General features: G+C 54.8%; 1 protein-coding gene across 3 annotated transcripts in view; it reads left to right on the top strand.

The window, feature by feature from the left end:
• Positions 1-16,776, top strand: part of SLC12A3 (solute carrier family 12 member 3) — a 37,056-nt gene extending 20,280 nt beyond the window's left edge. For 2 of the 3 annotated variants that reach the window (XM_035025162.1, XM_035025161.1), the window contains exons 19-26: positions 804-886; positions 1,994-2,071; positions 2,692-2,793; positions 4,138-4,249; positions 6,814-6,900; positions 10,397-10,532; positions 12,010-12,077; positions 16,355-16,776. In XM_035025162.1, the coding sequence (XP_034881053.1) occupies positions 804-886; positions 1,994-2,071; positions 2,692-2,793; positions 4,138-4,249; positions 6,814-6,900; positions 10,397-10,532; positions 12,010-12,077; positions 16,355-16,496 (808 nt within the window). In that variant the 3' untranslated portion in view covers positions 16,497-16,776. Of the gene's footprint in view, positions 1-803; positions 887-1,993; positions 2,072-2,689; positions 2,794-4,137; positions 4,250-6,813; positions 6,901-10,396; positions 10,533-12,009; positions 12,078-16,354 lie in introns of all 3 variants that reach the window. The other variant, XM_035025164.1, reaches the window with a different exon arrangement.
• The last annotated feature ends 2,174 nt before the right edge of the window (positions 16,777-18,950 follow it).

Raw genomic sequence — 18,950 nt, 5'->3', positions numbered from 1 at the left:
GGGAGGGAGGGAGGAAGGAAGGAAACTGAGTGTTGGGGGCCTGGGACCTGCTTCCTGGTTTGCTGTGACCCAGCCACTTGACTCTGAGCCGGGCATCTCAGCTACCTCTGACCATGACAACAGGTAGTGGAATACCTGTTCTCCAGCTCCAGTGCTCCAAGACCTCAAAGTGCTGGGCCCTGAGAAGTGCCTGTCCCAGGGATGTGTAACTACAGGAGCCCACGGGGGCAATGCTGAGCCCATCAGATCAAGCCCCGCTGGTGGTCTCTGGGGCCCTCTGTCAGCTGGGCAGAGAATATACTTCCGGGTGGGAGTCTTCTTGACGTTCCCGCAGGCAAGCTGTTGCTGCCATCTTGGGCGAGGCCATTCCTGTATGTGCCAACCCTCAGTGTTCCGTCTCAGCTCTTCGATTCTAAAGCCAGCCGGCCATTTCCTTAGCATGGATCATGGGCAAGTTACTCCCTGAAACTCAAGTTTTGCCTCTGTAAAATAGGGTTGAGAATTCCCATGCTCACCTCTGTTGGCAGGCTTGTGCAGATTATCCAAACATATCAGGAGGACAGGGCCTGTCTTGAAGACTGGCCTGACTTGGTTTCCCCCCGAGTACAGGGTCTGCAGCATCCTTAGTGCCACGGACCATAGAGCTAGAGTCTCCCCACCTGCATGTTACACAGGTGGGGAGACTGAGGCCCTGAGAGAAAGAAGGGCACGGTGGGAAGGCAGGGCCCACTGTAGACATCTGGTCTCCTGGGGGCCGGGGGCTGGGAAGGAGAGGAGCCTGACCCCACCTCTCCTCTTTCCAGTGATGCTTTTGATTTCAACTATGGTGTGTGTGTCATGAGGATGCGAGAGGGGCTCAACGTCTCAGAGGTGATGCAGGCACACAGTGAGTACACACCCACCTGCTTGGAGCCCCTGTCAAAAATCAGAACAGGACCCCAGAAAGTTCTAGAACCCGATTTTTTTTAAGTGGTGGAGGGAAGAGACGGGGACGTTAGTAAGGAATAAAAGCTCTAAAAATTAGCTGTTGATGGCCTCTTAGAGCTCCTCAGGTTTCCAAATGAAGACACGGGCCAAGTTCAAGGTCACACTTCCAGCTGGGGCCAGAGCCAAGACTGGACCTCAGAGCTCCCCAACCACTATCAGGGTTTTTGTAACCAGATGGGATAAAGAGGATCTAATAGAGAGGAAGAAGGAAAAGAGGGGAGAAAGGAGAACGCCCACGTAAAGACACCAGAACATGGAAATACAGAGAAAGACCACAGAACCTGGACATTTTGGTCCCCAAGACCCTCTGTGGGGCACCGAGAGGGCTGTGTTTTACTTTTATCACACAGGAATCTGCAGACTCTGCATTAGTCACGTGGGGAGGACTGAACGAAATCCTAGATAGTATAGAAAACAAAAGGGGGCGGTACCGGGGGGGTGGGGACTGAGAGGTGTGGCGGCCACATCTGTGGCCGCTGGTGCTGACCTGTGTCACCCTGGGCAGGCAGTGGCAGGCAGCTGTTGCGGGAATATTGATGCAACCAGTATTCACAGACCAGCAACTGTGCTCCTGACGGACGCTGTGCTCGGTGCTGGGGGTACAGCAGGGAACGAAACCGAGTCAGCCCGGGGAAGCAGGGTTCCACAGGACAGGCGGGGGACCCATAAGTCATGGCAGACAGTGACACGGACACAGGGCACGTGGTCAGAAAGGCCCCTCCGATGACGGGGACATTTGCTGAGAAGGGGGGTTGCTGCGAGGGCTCCTGGCTCAGGGGACACCTGGATGAGGCCTGATGCAGGGGCAGGAGGAAGCCGGGGCAGGGGGGGGGGGGGGGGCACTGGAGCGCCAAGGGCCGGGTCCAGGGCAGGCAGGGGCCGGATGAGGGGAAGGTGAGGAGTCAGGACTTTCTTCCTAGTGTAAGGGGTAGCCTGGGAGAGGAGGAAGCCAGAAGTGCCCCAGGTTGGGGAGAGCCCGGGAACAAAGCTGCCCCCTCTCTTGCAGTTAACCCGGTGTTTGACCCAGCGGAGGACGGCAAAGACACCAGCACCAGCGGGGCCAGGCCGTCTGTCTCAGGCACACGTCAGTCCGCACCCCACTCAGAGGCTCAGGATGCTCTCAACGTTGTGGGGCAGCGAGTGGTGGGCCATGAGCAAACCTGGTCACGGGCAGGAGGTGCCCGAGACCCTTGGGGTTGGGTAACCCCAAGGTTACCAGGGCAGATGGGCTTGGGCAGTATTCGACATTGCAGTCCTCCTCGGGAACCCACCTGGCATTGTGGGTACCCGCCCAGCTGGCTCCAGGGCCCATGTGTGAGACCCCTCCCAGGGCCCCCTGGCCAGGCTCAGGGGTGACAGGCAGGGAGGAGAGGAGTAGGCTTCTCCTCCAGTCCCTTCCCACTGCTGCCCTGGGAGGCAGGGGAATAAGGGAGGGGCACGGCCGGGACTGCACGTCCGGGACCCCGGCTCCTGGTCTACCTGGCTGAGAATCGGGTTTCAGGGTCTCACTGTCCGAAGAGCCAGCGGTGGAGCTCTGGGCCAGTGCCCACCATGCACACCCTCAGCAGGGTGCTTCCTGCCCCACGTGTGCGTAGCGCAGGTGACAGCGAGCCCACCTCACGGGGCAGCTGGCTCCGTTTTCAGACAGAGTCAGGCATTTGAAGATGTGCTGCTCTGAGGTGACCAGCCCCTCTGCTCCCACAGTGGACCCTGAGGCCCTGGTGCGGGAGGAGCAGGCCAGCACCATCTTCCAGTCTGAGCAGGGCAAGAAGAGCATCGACATCTACTGGCTCTTTGATGACGGAGGTCAGTGCCCGCCCCGGTCACCAGCTCTCCCCGGGGCCGCCTTCCCTCTGCCCTTCCTGGCCGCTCTGGACAAGGCCCCTGCAGGGACCACAGAGCCCAGCGAAGGGGACTAGGAACCTCTGGGCTTGGGGAAGCCTGGCTGGGCCCCTCATCTTGGCTGTAAAATGGGGGACTTTGTCGGAGGAGCTGAGGTCAGCGTGGGATGGAACGTTCAGACGAGATGGGCCTTTGGGGGTCACAGGCCCCTGCCATAAATGGGGGAAGCTGTAGGAATGTTCTTCACTTCCCAAAAAATACGCTCTCTCCCACTTTTCTTTTTTTTTTTTTTAAAGATTTTTTTAAATTTATTTATTTGAGAGAGAGAGAATGAGAGAGAACACATGAGAGGGAAGAGGATCAGAGGGAGAAGCAGACTCCCCACTGAGCAGGGAGCCCGATGCGGGACTTGATCCAGGGACTCCAGGATCATGACCTGAGCCGAAGGCAGTCGCTTAACCAACTGAGCCACCCAGGCGCCCCTCTCTCCCACTTTTCTTAAGACACATGCCTCTCGGCTCTATTGTTGCACCCCTGATGGAGCCCAGCCTAGACAGAAAAAGCTTCTGCTCCAGGAGCACGTATCCTCTGTAGACTGAACACTTACGACACGCTTGACACTAAGTGCAATCCCTAGGCAGGAACTATTATGAGACCCCTTTACAAAGAAGGAAACTGAGGCACAGAGCCATGAAGTAACTGGTCAATTGGTCCAGGGTTGCACAGTGGTAAGTGACAGCTGGTCTTTGGCCTCATGTGGAGAGATGACAAGGAGGGATGAGGGTTCCCACCTACTGGTCAAATCTTTAATCTTCAAAAAAAAATGCCAGCAATCCAGATTTTTTTTTTTTTAAGATTTTATTTATTTATTTGACAGAGAGAGACACAGCGAGAGAGGGAACACAAGCAGAGGCAGAGGGAGAGGGAGAAGCAGGCTCCCCACTGAGCAGGGAGCCCGATGCGGGGCTTGATCCCAGGACCCTGGGATCATGACCTGAGCCGAAGGCAGACCCTTAACAGACTGAGCCCCTCAGGTGCCCCAGCCAGCAATCCAGATTTTCATGTGAAAATCCCCCAATTATTAAATGCCAGCTCACGGATTTAAAAACATCATGCAGGCCACATGAACCCTAGCCCAGAGAGCCCCGTGCGCCACCTTGGTTTAGTCTAACACCCTCATTACATAGTTGGGTAAACTGAGGTCCAAAGAGAGGAAGAGGCGTGCCAGTGGCAGATGGGGCAGGAACCCAGAGGGTGCTCTATCCTGAGAGCAGCTTCCCCTTGATTTACGTGGACTCTCCTTGCCAGGCCTCACCCTCCTCATCCCCTATCTTCTTGGCCGCAAGAAGAGATGGAGCAAATGCAGGATCCGCGTGTTCGTGGGGGGCCAGATCAACAGGATGGACCAGGAGAGGAAGGCGTAAGTGGGGAGCGCTGGTGGGGGGTCGCGCAAGACCAGCGCCATCCCAGCTCTGCCCAGGGTGCCCCCTCTTGCTCTCCCCCACCTGCGCCCCCCCCCCCAGGTGGCCTCAGCTCTCTCCAGGTCACAGCAGTGGGGAGGGAGCTCTGGGCAGGAGCAGGTTTCTGTCCATTTTGGAAGTTGTTTTGCTCTCCCATGCCCCCTTTAATAAGACGCAGACGCCCTAGTTCCAGCCATGGCGGGGAGGAGTGTTACGTTTTAAAGCCACAAATCTGCTCAAGGAGAAACCTGTGTGAAGTGAAGGACGGAGAAGGCCCTTCCTGCTGAGAAATGAGGTGGGGCTGAGGATCCTTCAGGGCAACCACCCCCAAGCTTAGGATGCTGTCCCTGGTGAGACAAGAGGTGACATTATTGGCCAGGAGTTGGGGCAGCAAATCCCACTGGATTTCTTGGTGAAAAGTGACTTTTTTTTTTCAAAGATTTTATTTATTTGACAGAGAGAGACACAGCAAGAGAGGGAACACAAGCAGGCGGAGTGGGAGAGGGAGAAGCAGGCTTCCCGCTGAGCAGGGAGCCCGATGCTGGGCTCGATCCCAGGACCCTGGGATCATGACCTGAGCTGAAGGCAGACGCTTAACGACTGAGCCACCCAGGCGCCCCGAGAAGTGACTTTTGATTCTCTTCCAACCGTGCGGCTCATTCCGCAGGAGAAGGGCTCTCTGCTCGGGAACCCATGCTAGTCTGTCTCCGCCAGAGAGGACAGGCCTGGCCGAGGAGCTTGGCGGGCAACAGCAGAATTTAGTTCAACCAGCCAGAATTTAGTCACGTTTGTTTATTTACTTGGGTTTTATTGATCGCTGCTTTCTGGCAAGAGATGCTGGTTTTCTGTTGAAAATTGCCGTAGGAAATTTCAAGATGTGGCTAAGGAAGAATGTGAGTTGATTTAAGCTGAAAAGGAAGTAAATGGTCAAGGCAGGTAGACAGGTGTGCCTAGAGTTGGGCAATGGCCTTGTGAGGTGGAAGGTTGTGGGATGGAAGACCATTAGAGGGGGTGGCTGGGTAGAAACAACGGGTGGCTTGCTCAAGGTTGTGCGATACATTAGCCAAAGAGAAGAAACTCTGCCCGGCCTCTGGTGCTCTTGGCAACAGTCCCACCCTGATGCCCCAAGGTCAGGAACCTGGGGACTGTGTCCCCATGACCCCTTCTCAGTCACCCCCCGTGTGAGTTAAAGGCGACCAGCAATCCCATCTCCTGGTCCTCACCCCTGCTGAGAACCTCTGCCCCAGAAGGCCCTTCTCAGCAGTGCCGAGGAAATCAGCGTCTGGCCTCGCTGTGATCTCCAGAAGATAAAGAAGTCAGGGAGGCCGCTTTGCCGGCTCAGCTTTCTGTTGCAGCCCCGAATGCAAGCCCCGGGCTCAGCAGGTTTAGTGGAGCTCAAGGCCATGGCACCATGGGCTCACGGGTTGTCCGGCACGTGAAGGTTGTGGAATGTCCTCTGCCTCCCAGCTGTCCTTCAGCCAGGCCAAGCCCTCTGGCCTCCTTGTGACCCTGAGGCCAGGCTGGTGCTGCCTCTGGCCGGGGCCCTGCCCAGGCCTGCCACCCCCATGCTGCATACCAGCACATCTGCTCACAGCTCTGCTTTCCTAATTTCCCTCCCAAGTTCGGGGACCAGCAGCGGCTTGATGGCTGGGCCGTGGCCTGGTCCTTAAGGTTTATCCCTGGCCCCTGCACCCCACCCAGCCAGCCACTCACTGCTCCCGCCCCACCTCCTGCACCCCCATGCCCTCACTCATTTGGACTTCCCACCCCCATGCACTCAAACCCTGCCAACTTGTTCTGGGGTATCCCCATGTACTTGGCTAGAGCCAAGGCAGGTGCATTATTTAGAAGTCTCCTTGGCTGATTCCACTGTGGACACCCCCACCTCACCCCCTTTGGCCTGTCATAATCTTGCACACCATGCGCTATCCAGCTAGATTGCCACCTCCTCTGTGAAGCCTTCCCTGACTGCCACCAACCACAGATGGCGTCTCCTCCCGTTACATGCAAAGTCAGTGCCACATGACTCGCTCCTATCGGTTCTATACTTCGTTCATGGGTGTCATCTCTGTTTCTGCAGCCCACCCTGCAATTTCCTGTGGTTTACCTTCCATCCCTTAGACCCTTGCTCCTCAAAGTGTTCTCTGTGGATCAGCGGCATCGCATCACCTGGGAGCTTGTCAGAATGCAGAATCCCAGGCCCCACCCCCGACCAGATGAATCAGACTCTGTATTGTACCAAGGTCCCTGGAAGATGTATAGACATTAAAATGTAAGGTGTGCTAGTCCAGAGATGGCCACCGGGTACTTGGGGAAATACTGCTCAATCACTTTTCCTTATCGCTTTTCATCCTCTGACCTACTTTATCAATATTCATCTCTTGTCCGCCCCTGCCCAGGTGAGAACGTAAACTCCCTGAGGCCAGGGTGTGATCTGTTGTATTCACTGCTGCGTCTTCTGTAGACACTCAGTACAAATTCACTGAATGGAAGAATACGCATTTAAAAAATCTCCATCTTCCAGGATCATTTCCCTGTTGAGCAAGTTCCGACTGGGATTCCACGAAGTTCATGTCCTTCCTGACATCAACCAGAAGCCGCGGGCTGAGCAGTAAGTTCTCTGTGTTGACTTACTTCCCAGGCAGAAGGGCCCGCTGTGTGCCCCGCACAGCCCTGTGTCTGGTGCGCCTCGGGCAGGGGCGCCGTTAGCCACCTGGACAGGGCTCAGGGGAGGAAGGAGGAAGGTGAGGATTTTGCAGCCCTTTATCTTCCCTGTCAGGGTTTCTTTCTTTGCATATCAGAGCTCTGGTCTTTGCCAGAAACACACCTGGGCTGGAGGACAGGGAATGTTCACATTTGTGCAAGTGTTTTCAAGCTGGTGCAAGTCTCGGCTGTTCTGCCACTCGAGGGAAGGCAGGTGTTTCATCCTCAAGGGACCCCACCCCCACCCACCCCACGGACCTGGAGGGAGGGACGGGGGGACGGCGGTCTCTGGCTTCACACTTCTCACTGCTTGCTACTCATAAATTTCTAAAGTTTCTCCAGCACCCTGAAGGGTTGTCATAAAGCAGTGGTTCTCAAGCTTCGGCCTGTGTCAGAATCACACGGAGGGCTTATGAAAACACAGCTTGCTGAGCCCCGCTCCTCCCGCCCCACCCCGCCCCAAGATTCTGCATCAGTAGGTCTGGGGTAGTGCCTGAGAACCTGCATTCCTAACAAGCTCTCAGGGGCTGGTCCCGGCACTTCATTTGGAGAACCACTGTCTTAAGGACAGTCTGTATAAAGTGCTTAACACAGTATCCAGCCCCGAGTCAGTGTTCAGTAAATGCTGGATCGATGGTTTCTGCCTCCTCATGGCTTCCGAGCTCTAGAGCTTGACCTTTTCGTGAGGTCTCGGCTCCACTACAGACTTGCTTCCTTCTCTAAGCCTTGCCTAACTGAAGTTCTTGAAAAAGGAACTGCAACTGGCCCAGCTCAGCCCTGCCCGCAGGGCCCAGGTAGAGGTCACCGCAAAGCCTCTTTCTTGGCTACCTTTGCTCCAGTTGGCCATGACCAGGGCTTGCAGAGTCACATGCCCAGAAACACATGGCTGGAGGACAGGGGCCATGACAGAGGCACGTCCCTTCCACGGGGCTGAGGGATACTGGAGCAAACAGAACCGAAGGTGCAAAGGCCCTGAGGCAGAAGCATGGCAGCCACAGCCCCTGATGTTATTTCCATGAACACACCGGTGCTGGGAGTGGGGAAAACGTTGACGGGTCTGGGCCATAACTCTCCTCCTGCCCCCATGCACCAGCAGGCTCACGGACTTTAAGCAAATCCCCATGTGAACTTGGAGCTACGCTCAATGGCGGTCCGAAGGGATGATGACTCACCTGCTCAATGATTCAATTCCCTAGTCTGAAACTAAGACATTTATAATCGGGCTTGCTTTCTGTAAATCCATGTACATGAGGTTTCCCAGCCCTCCCTCTCCTCAGTAAAGTCAGGTCCGTCCTGACCTCTTACCTCTCCCTTATATTCCCCATTGCCTGGAGAGGGCAGGACCTGGTCCGCAGTGACAGACACATCGGCTCCTACCATGTGCCAGGGCAGAGAGGAGTAAATCAGAGCCCCAGGCCGCTGGGGATTACGCCGACCCCAGTGCAGGCGGGAGGAATCCAGAGCCACGGGAGGAGCGTGGCAGAGACGCGCCAGAAAGCACGAGAGAATGCAGCTGGGCTGTTTCTGTTGGTGGAGGAGCAACGACTTAAGACATCTGGGCATCCTTCCCCGTGGGAGGAGCTTGAGAGCAGGCCCACAGACCCCATGTGGCAGCCCTGATCTTTAAAACCCCAGCCTTGGGCGCCTGGGTGGCTCAGATGGTTAAGCGTCTGCCTTCGGCTCAGGTCATGATCCCAAGGTCCTGGGATCGAGTCCCGCATCGGGCTCCCTGCTCGGCAGGGAGTCTGCTTCTCCCTCTGCCCCTCCCCCTGCTCGTGCTTTCTTGCTCTCTAAAATAAAATCTTTTTTTTTTTTAAAGATTTTATTTATTTATTTGAGACAGAGAGCATGAGGGGGAGGAGGGTCAGAGGGAGAAGCAGACTCCCTGCCGAGCAGGGAGCCCGATGCGGGACTCGATCCCGGGACTCCAGGATCATGACCTGAGCCGAAGGCAGTCGCTTAACCAACTGAGCCACCCAGGCGCCCTCTCTAAAATAAAATCTTAAAAAAAAAGTTTTGGGGCACCTGGGTGGCTCAGTCATTAAGGGTCTGCCTTCGGCTCAGGTCACGATCCCAGGGTCCTGGGATCGAGTCCCACATCGGGCTCCCGGCTCGGCGGGGAGCCTGCTTCTCCCTCTGACCCTCTCCCCTCTCATGCTGTTTCTCTCTCGCTCGCTTTCTAAAAAATAAATAAATAAAATCTTAAAAAAAACAAAAAACAAAAAAAAAACCCAGCCTTGGCCCTTCTCTGCCTTCACTTCCGGCGCGCTCTCTCCTCCCTCGCTCAGCCAGACTTCTCCAAAGAGATCGACACTCTTTGCAGCCACTTCCTCACGGAGATGCCCCTCGCCAGTGTCAGCACGGGCCTCCGCCTCACCCACGGAACCCCTTTCTGGGCTCATCTTCCTCTGCCTCTCCGCTGCATCCCACAGTTTCCCTCTTGAGACAGTTCTTCCTTTGGCTTCGGAGGCTTCAGCCTCCACAGGATTCCTCCTACCTCAGCGACCCTTCTTTTGGTTCTGGTTGCTGGTTAGTCCTCCTTTTTCTGAGCGACACTTGCCAGCATCTTTGGGATTCGGCCCTGGACCTTTTTCTCTTGACTCTGTCCCCAGTGTGAGCTCCTCCATCCATGTGGCTGCAGGGGGCTTCATCTGAGGGCTGACCAGTCTGAATTTCTATTTTTAATCCTGTAAGTCAAGTCATACAGAACAGCCTCCAGCAGCTCCCCAGCTCACTCAGGGCAAATAGCGAAGGCCTGCGTGGTCTAGGCTCTCGCACTCGTGTGTCCTCACCTCACCCCGCTTTCCTCTGTCCTCGCCTTGCTCTAGCCATACTGGCTCCTTTGCTGCTCCTCAAAGAGACCGAAGACGCTTCTGCCTCAGGGCCTTTGCACCTTCAGCTCTGTGTGCTCCAGCACCCCCTGGCCTGTGAAGAGCTGGCTTCAGAAGGACAGCCATCCTTCAGCTTCAGGGAGGCCTTCCCTGCCCCAAATATTTCCAGTCCTGGTACTCGGTCTGTGCTTTCTTCATAAAGCTCGTGATCTAGATTTGCCTGTTTATTGCCCAGCAGATGGTGAGCTCCGTAGATAGAGGACATTGTAGGGTTTTTTGTTCAGGTGTGTAGCACAGAGCCTGGCGCAGGATCGTTAGTGCTCAGGAACCACCCAGGGAATGGTCGGGTGGGTGGAGGTGGGTCTCAGGCCAGGCGTTGTGGACAACTTACAGAAGTTCAGTGGAATGCCAGACCCAACGGGTCAGTGCTGATTTCTACATGGAAGCCGCTTTGATGTAAACCACAGCGGCGGAATGCGTTCAACCTGAAAAGCATGTCCCTGTGGCGCCCGTCTCCGCCTCCCCTGGTTCTCCTGGAGACTGGGCTGTCTCACCTGCTCTCTCTGCCCCAAGCACCAAGCGGTTTGAGGACATGATTGCGCCCTTCCGCCTGAATGACGGCTTCAAAGACGAGGCCACTGTCACAGAGATGAGGCGGGACTGCCCCTGGAAGATCTCAGATGAGGAGATTAACAAGAACAGAGTCAAGGTACCCAAGAGAGAAGGGCCTGGCTGGGGTGGGGTGTGGGTCAAGGCGCTCCTCTGGGTCAGGGCCACGTGCCCCATCTGTCCTGAGCTTCCTTAACCCCCTCCCCTTGACCATCCCCCTCCACCATGCCCCGGCCTCTGAGCTATCCTCAAGCCACAGATGCTGGGTAAATGAGCTGTGGAACTCAGAGCCGTTCTTGGCATGAGTCACACCCCGCTGTGGCGATGGACTGGTGGAGGCTCCCCCTCTTCCCCTCTATCCCTGGTGGAAGGGCTTCACGGCACAGTTGGCGAAGGTCAAGGTAGAACTTGCACTGTGGGCCAACAAAGCTGCTTGATGGTTCCCCTTAGCCTGCGGGCGCCCCCCTACATGTAGCCCAAAATCATGGCCACTCCTGCCCAGATAGCATCTTCTAGATTCTTCAAGGCCTAAAGGAGGGTAGTGGCCGCCATGGCCACTTTAAGATGGGGTGAGCAGTTCTGCTCCCTGTGCTCCAGGTCAGTGATCCCCCACCCCCACTTTGCCCTCAGAGGACATTGGACAATGGGTCCGTTTGCCACTGGCGAGTGGGATTGCTACTGTCACTTAGTGAGTAGAAGCCTGGGACGCTATTGAACATCCTACAACTCACAGGACAGTTCCCACGATGAAGAATTATTCTCCCCACAATGTCACCAGTGTAGGGTCTGGAGTCTGTGATCTCAGTGAACTCACTTCCCTGACGTTTTCCATTCTCTCAAATGGGGGGTCCTCCCACAATCAGACTCTGAGTGTCAATCATGTCTGAACAATCTGGAGACAGGCCTTGGGGTGGGAGGGAGTCTCCCCCACAACCCAATCTTACATAAGCTTTAGGGAATTCTGATCTGTCAGCCCTGAGACCCTGCCCCAGAGGGCTCACAGCTCCTTGGAAAATGCTGGATAAAGTGTAGTGTCCAAAGAAGGGTCTGGCCTGGCCTGTCATGGAGGGGGAGGTGGTACGTTCCGCCTCTGCTCTGAGTCTTCCTTATCAAGTGCCTTCCAAGTGCCGAGCCCTCGACATCCGCGTGTTTTTGCGTGGGTTATCTCCCTCAGTGCTGCCCACATCCCCCCATACGATAATGGGATTATCGTACCCATTTTACAGTGAAGACAGTGAAGCTCGGGGAGGCCACGTGCTTTGCTCGGGTCCTCTCTGCTGTGAGTTCTCAGGGCTGAGATGTGGACCCAGCTCACCCCACACCGCGGAATGTGCTCTCTCTCCCAGCTAGCCCCACCCTCCACCCCCAGTCATGGAAATAAGGTCTGGCAAAGAAAAGCCAAGGAGGGTTTCCCAAGGAGGTGGACTTGGCACTCTGTTACCCTGAGTGTCCCCTTCCGTCTCGGAGGAAGGAGTCTGTAATACTTGAGGGGGAAGAATTCGTGCATCTGGTCTGGGCTTGTCGGGGACCACTCTTGAGGATGTGGGCAGTGACCCCGCGGCTTCTCCTTGCTCCAGTCCCTCCGGCAGGTGAGGCTGAATGAGATTCTGCAGGATTCCTCCCGGGACGCCGCCCTGGTGGTCATGTAAGTAGCCGCCGCTGGGAGGGGAAGGCCGTCCCCGAGGCCCAGGATGTCCGCTCTGGGAAGGGGCTCAGGAGGTGCGCGCCGGCTGAGGGCCCGAGCCCTCCCCTGTGAGGCAGAAGGGCCCAAAGCTCCAGGGAACGCCGCCCAGGTGGCTTGTTGGCACGTGGCTGGGCCTGCCCCCGCTCGGCTCCCCTCACCTGAGCGCCAGTTGGCAGAGGTCCAGGACCTCACCTGTCTCCGGCCTCGCCGGCTCCCCTCCCCACCGTTTGCCCTTGGTCGCCACCTTTCCCTGCCAAACTCAGCTTGGCAAAGACGACCCCGCTCATTCCAGAAGAAAAGCGTTTCCTGGTTGTTTGGGAACCACGCAGGCCTCTTTGGCCAGGGGCCACCCCCGGCTGCGGTGGGTGCCAAGCCTGGGCAACAGCAGGAACAGAAGCTCGCTGCGCCGGGCTCCGTGCCTCATGGGCCCTCGGCTGCGGCCGCCTGTGGCCCGCTCTGAGCCCCTTCTCATGGGCAGGGGCCGAAGCCGAGGAGGTGGAAGGTGAGGGCGCGGGTGGCGGTGGCAGAGAGGGTCCCGGAGGCCCGGAGGGAGAACACGGGCAGCCCGGCCCGCTGACTCCCCTCTCCCAGAGGAAGCCTAGCTCGGAGGGAACGGGCGTACTTGGCAAGGCCTGCAACTGGCCTGGCTTTCCTGAGGGCTAGCCACCTGGGAACTCCTGAGGGTGGCCCAGAAGCCGGCAGAACCTGTTTTCTCGTGCCCCGAAACCAGGATCAAGCACACCACTGAGGGACCCCAGTGCCAAATGAAAAAGTGGGGCCCCTTCTTCAAAAATTATCAAGAATGGCAAGAAGGCAGCAGCGGAGGATGGAACCCAGCATGGGACCCTTCTAAGTGTTGGGGGGGGCGGGGAGCATGTGACTGCACAGCTTGCACGCCCAGGAAGCCGGCTCTGCTCCCCGGGGCTCTTAGGGAGAGCATTTTTTTGGTACAAAGAAGTGCTTTGTGTTTCCTTGATGCGGGAACTGTGGAAAGAGAAAGGGCTGCATTTCTCTGCAAGCCTCTGGCCAACACCCAGCAACCTAGGGCAAGATTGGCCTAGGTTGTGGACCGGGTCAGAGTGCAAGACAGTGGTTTCATCCCGGGACGACTCCCCAGACGTTTCCTTGGGTTGGTGCCCCGGATGTGCCAAGCCACCTCTTCATGAGGGCCAGCCCCGTTCAGAGAAGCAGGTTTGTGCTTTGTCTCCGCTCACTGTGCAGCCTTGGGCAAGTACTCCTACTTCTCTGCATCTCAGTCTCCCTGATAATAGAGAAGGGTTAAACCTAATTATTTCCAAGGTTGTCCTTCACCCCAACCAGGAGGTGGAAGGTGAGGAAGAAGTAATTTCTGAGGAAGAAAAAAATCCTCCCCTGCCTCAGGAGGAAAGATAAAATTACACTTTCCAGCATTTTGAAGAGCATACTCAGACCATTTTCTAGAGCAGGTTTGGGGCAGAATTTGGTTGTTTGCTGTCTACCCAACAGCAGTTTATCTGATTAATGGCCTATGTTTGAGTTCAGCTTCACCCTCGCAGCTGATAAACCAGCCTTATAAGATAATAAACCGGCCCAACAACCTTTGCCTAGACAAGCAACCTATTTCCGGTCTCCCTTTTGGGACTCGAGCCCTCTCTTTTCCTATAAAGACACCCTCCTCAAAAGCAAATAATAATTGAAATAATAATAATCAACATCGCATTTTATTGATTGAGCCACACTGGAGGCATGGGGTCTTAGTAATTTTCAAAACTCTGTGCAGTGGTTCTGTTTTACCCCCGTCTCCCCCACAATACACACACGTTGGAAAGAGGGAAACTGAGTCTCAGAGAAGTCAGGCAACTTGCCCGGGATCCCACAGCTGTGAAGTGAGGATTCGGTTTTGAAGCCTTGGATCCAGGTTAGAGCCAAGCCTGCCTTTCTTTGTGGCCAAGAGATGCAAATCTGAACAAAAAGTTCCTCTGTTCTGGAGCGGCTCTATTTCTGAAGATCTGTGGCTGCCAGTGCATATATCCTGGGAGCAGGAGTTGGGGGTCGTTGGCTGGTGCTGGGGCAGAGTGCAAAGGGAGCCTGTCCCTCGGACGGGTGGATGGGTGGACAGGTGGACAGGCTCTGCTGGGGAAGGGGACATGACGCTGAAGCTTGAAAGGCCAGGGCAGGAGTGACAGGTGTCCCCTCGAGAATGCAGCCACCAGCCCCCTCGCAGCCTTTGAAATTTCTGAACTCAGTGCCAGAGAATGACGTAGGAGTTCCCGGAGAGTTTTGTCGATGACATAACCAAAACTTCAGCCCCACTGTGAAATCAGGAAAGTTTCGTTTTGATCTTTCCATTTCCCTTTCTCCTTAAGAGTCACCAGACACAAACATGTTCTAACTAAGGCAACGCGAGCTTCATGAAATAGCCCTGTTCCTGCAACCTTTCCCCGTCCCGGGGACCTTGCTTTTCTTTTCTTAAAAATATTTTTATTTATTTTAGAAAGAGAGAGAGCAGGGGGAGGAGCAGGAGAGGGAGAAGCAAACTCCATGCTGAGCGTGGAGCCCGACGTGGGGCTTGATCCCATGACCCTGAGATCATGACCTGAGCCAAAACCAAGAGTGAGATGCTCAACCGACTGCGCCACCCAGGTGCCCCACCCAGGCGCCCTTGCTTTCTAGAGGAGGGTGGAGGTGGTCCCAAGGGAGGCTTCGAGGATAGAATTTTAAGCAAGGGACAGGTGTCCAGGGCCCCCTGTCAGCCTTCTCAGTGAGGGTCGCTGTGAGCAGAAGCATCTGGGGTGGGAGAATCCCACAAGCTGCTCACCAGCTTGTCGCTTGCTGCTGCTAAATCGCAGTAAGTGTGACAATAGCTTTTTGCACGAGGAGGTGCTTGCCAGGTGCCGGGCACTGCGGGCGCCCTTTGTAGGCTCTGACCTCTTTGGAGCTCGCTAACAGCCTCTGAGGGAGGTGTGTGTGTCCTCACCTCAGGGAAGAGAAAACAGCGGCTCAAGGCAGCGAGCCACCTGCCAAAGCCACGTGAGCCACATGGCCAAGGAGGGGCAACGCTGCTCCCAAGCTGCCCTGCGCCCAGAGCCCCGGCCCTGCAGCCAGAGTCGCTCAGCGCCTTCCTTTCTGCCCGGTGGCCTCGGCCGGGAAGAAGGCCAGCGCTGCAGGGCCTGCCCCGTCCCCCAGGGTTGTGTTCAAGTTCAGATGCAACAGTGGCCGGGGATGTCCTGTAGGAAAACAGACTGCAAAGGGCAGCCCCAACTTCACGTCCCGCCCGCCGGGCCTGGGACGTACCGCCTTCTCCTGGAGTCAAGAGCAGGTCAGCTGCGGTCATCCTGAAGCATTTTTGGAATCCCAAGATGGTGAGAAAGTCACCTCCTGAAACAGCCGTGATGATATGGCTCAATGATGGCCCCAGGGCACCTCATTATCTGCATGACTTTGCCGTGTGGACAAGGGGCCCTCAGGGCAAGGGTGGAGTACTGGTCCCAGGGCCTCGCATACATGGTAGAAGGCAGGACAGGGACATTTAGCTGAAACGTGTGAGCAGATCACATCGTCGTGATTCGAGCAGCCCGAGGGGGAGAGACCCCCCCCCACTGTATCAGACTGCATGCTAGACGCAGGGAAAGGATAATGAGCGAGACAGACCTAGCCTGAACATAAAGTCGACTGGGGGAGACAGACAAAAAACAAACAAATGAAAAGAGGGTTTGGAGAATGGGAAGCGCTGTGAAGACAATGAAATAGGGTGCTATGATAAAGAGAGACAGCAAGCTTGTTCTGGAAGGGGGTGATCCTAGAAGGAGGTGCAGGTGAACCAAGGCCTGGGTGATCTGAAGGAGCCAACCAGGTGGAAGGTGGGAGGCACTACATTTTGGGTGGGGAGAGCTTCACATGGAAAGGCCCTGGGGCAGGAGCAGCTTGCCATTTTTTTTCAGGAATGGAAGAAAGCCATTATGGCTGTAGGGTTGTAAGCGAGGCCGAGGGTAGAAGGAGGTGAGGTTGTGGATGTTGGTGGAGACCAGATCATGTGAGTCTTACAGGCTGTGGCTCTGTTTACACCAGCTTTGTGGCTGAAGGTACTCTTGGAGTCAAGCTTTTAAGAAGAGCGGTAGGTCGTTCTTAGGGTAGCTAGGAAGAAGGAGCGCTAAAGGAGCCAGTAAACAGAGTTTCTGATCAGAAAGCGAATCACAGGCTGGGCTGTGTGGGGAAGGGCTCCTGCTAAGTGTTTATCTGCTGCTTCTTCCTGCTTGCAGTACCTTGCCTATAGGGAGAAAGGGGAAGTGTCCGAGCTCGCTGTACATGGCCTGGTTGGAGACGCTGTCCCAGGACCTCCGACCTCCGGTCATCCTGATCCGAGGGAACCAGGAGAACGTGCTCACCTTTTACTGCCAGTAACTCCAGGCTGGGCCATGCCTGCCCACAGCTGAGGGCGCCCGGGACATCCGCCTGTCCGTGGGACAGACTCTCATGTCCTGTTGTACTTTAAGCATCTGATGATCCGACTGAAGAAGCTGGTAGATTTCCAAACTTTGGCTGGTCCCCACTCCCCTGGGACAGTCCTCTGGGCTTTGCTTTTATGGGCCAGAGAAGTAGCAGATGAAGTTGTGTGGAAACTTCTCTGGTGAATCCATTTTCCTTTTAAGTTTTCTTTTGATCTCGATTACAATGAATTAAGATTTCAGTCTTTGATTTTTTTTTTAAAGATGTTATTTATTTATTTGAGAGAGAAAGAGAGAAAGAGCACAGGAGCAGGGGGAAGGGCAGAGGGAGAGGGAGAAGCAGACTTCCCGCTGAGCGGGGAGCCTGATGATGATGATGATGATGATGGGCTCGATCCCAGGACCCCGGGATTATGACCTGAGCTGAAGGCAGATGCTTAACCCACTGAGCCGCCCAGGCAACCCCAGTCTTTGATTTATATGCAAATTTGAGTCAGAGTGCTGAGTGTGAATGTGGCAGTTTCTAGGCCACCAGTCAGGAGGATGGGCGTCCTCCTGCAGCCCTTAGAAGGGTCCTTTGAGCCTCCATGATGCAAATTTCTTTAACTGCTTCTCACTCTCTTCACTTTGAATAATGTGTCTTCAGCCTTAGGGTTGGTTCTTTGGTAGATAAGGGACTTTTAAACCAGTTTAGGCTGCAACCCACAGTAAGAAATATCTTTTATGTTGAGACTTGAAACAAACACACACTGAAACTATAAATGAAACAATACTTACTCTTACCATGGGTGATGCACTCCAATATATTCTATTGTATTTCTTTTTCTCTTTTTAATGTGGGTTGCAATCCACGAATGGGTGGTGACCCGGGATTTGCAGAAAGGCCGTGTTGGGCATCACTGCCATTTCCCCAGCATACCCCCCAGAGAAGGAAAGGGAATGAACAGAACACATGAGGAGGGGTACTGATGGTGGGCATCAGTCGAGAAAGAGCTTCAAAGGAGGGAGGGGCAAGATTCAGGGTGTCTCATGGAAGGGTGTTGACTTTCAGGTTTGGTTGAGGATGGAGGGTGGAGGTTTGGTTAGGGATTCAGGTTTGGTGGGTCAGGAATGGAGAAGCAGAGAAGAGGCATAAAGATGGCCAGATTGGCAAGGGATCAGAAAGGTCCACACTCCTCCTAAGTCAGGGAACGAGAACAGGGGAGGAGGAAGCAGCAAGAGATGGAGGCAGAGAGGGCTGCAGTGGGGGATGGGTGTAAGATGGGGGTCACAGATGAGAAGGAACCTGGGGAAGATGAGCGTGGCTCAGGTAAGGGTGTTTTGATACCCCCAGAGTGTTTGCACCAACCAAGCTAGGACACAAGAGCAGAATGTACATTAAGAGAAGTCCAGTGTCGGTGGGCGAGGCTCCCTGGAAAGGCATTTCAGCTCTAGACGCACCCCAGCAGCTTACAAGTGGGTTGTTGGGGGGCTACGACTGGCCAGGCCTTCCTGCAATAGCCACTTTCTTCAGGGTGGACGAAGGAACGAGGCATCTTTGGATCTGGTAGGCTCCCTCCAAGCCCACTGAAGTGTCCACTTCATCATGAAGGCAGAAATCTCTTTCTTAGCGTCAGGACCCGCAGGACTTCAGGGTCTCGCAGGTACTCTTGCTGCAGAGACCAAAGGCTCTGGGCTCCCAGGCTGTTACAGGCCCCACAGTTGTTTCATGGTATCAGGACTTACTTGCTGAGAGTGACCAGGTGCCTGGCCGAGCTTACCAGGGATGGCTTCTTTGCTCCTGACAGACGGGAGGGGGGTCCTGCCTCTGAGCCATTCCACAGACCTGGGACCAACCCCCACCTCCAGATAGGCGAAGCCTCGCTCAGGGATTGCTTACCTTTCTAGAGCCACATAGAAAACTATTCCCTGAAAAAATAGTTCACAAATAGACTGGGGAGACCCTGATCCAAGGTTAGAGAAGGCTCTGGCTTAGGGCATTAAAACAAACCAACAAACAAAAAGACTAATTTTTACTCTCTTAGAAACTGCATTTTGAACAATAACAGCTTTGTTTTTTGTTTTAAAAAGCCTTGAGTTAACAGTAAGGTCAAAAACAATGAAATGAATAAAAAATATGTTACTCAGTCAACAGATTTTATTTGTTTTGGAATACACTGTTTCTCAACTCTGCTGAGTGTTTTGAAAAAATTAACTGTATTGTTTTCTCAACCCTGGATTGAACTTTTCCCTGAACTTCCACTGGTCCTTTAGGTCATATTGGCAGATTTCCATGTGAACATCTACAGGAGCCATTTATATTCCCTTTGCTTCTCTTGCCTGTGTTTGCAGACGCACAGGGAACTCATTTTCTTCTGTCTTGATAAAAGCCTCCAAGTATTCTCAATCTTGCCTCAACCCGAGAGGTGGA

The sequence above is a fragment of the Mirounga leonina genome, unplaced genomic scaffold (genome assembly GCF_011800145.1).
Source record: "Mirounga leonina isolate KUSES-001 unplaced genomic scaffold, KU_Mleo_1.0 Mir_180, whole genome shotgun sequence".
Classification (NCBI taxonomy): Eukaryota; Metazoa; Chordata; class Mammalia; order Carnivora; family Phocidae; genus Mirounga; species Mirounga leonina.
Note: the sequence above shows the minus strand (reverse complement) of the source record. Positions and strands in the feature narration are given on the sequence as shown.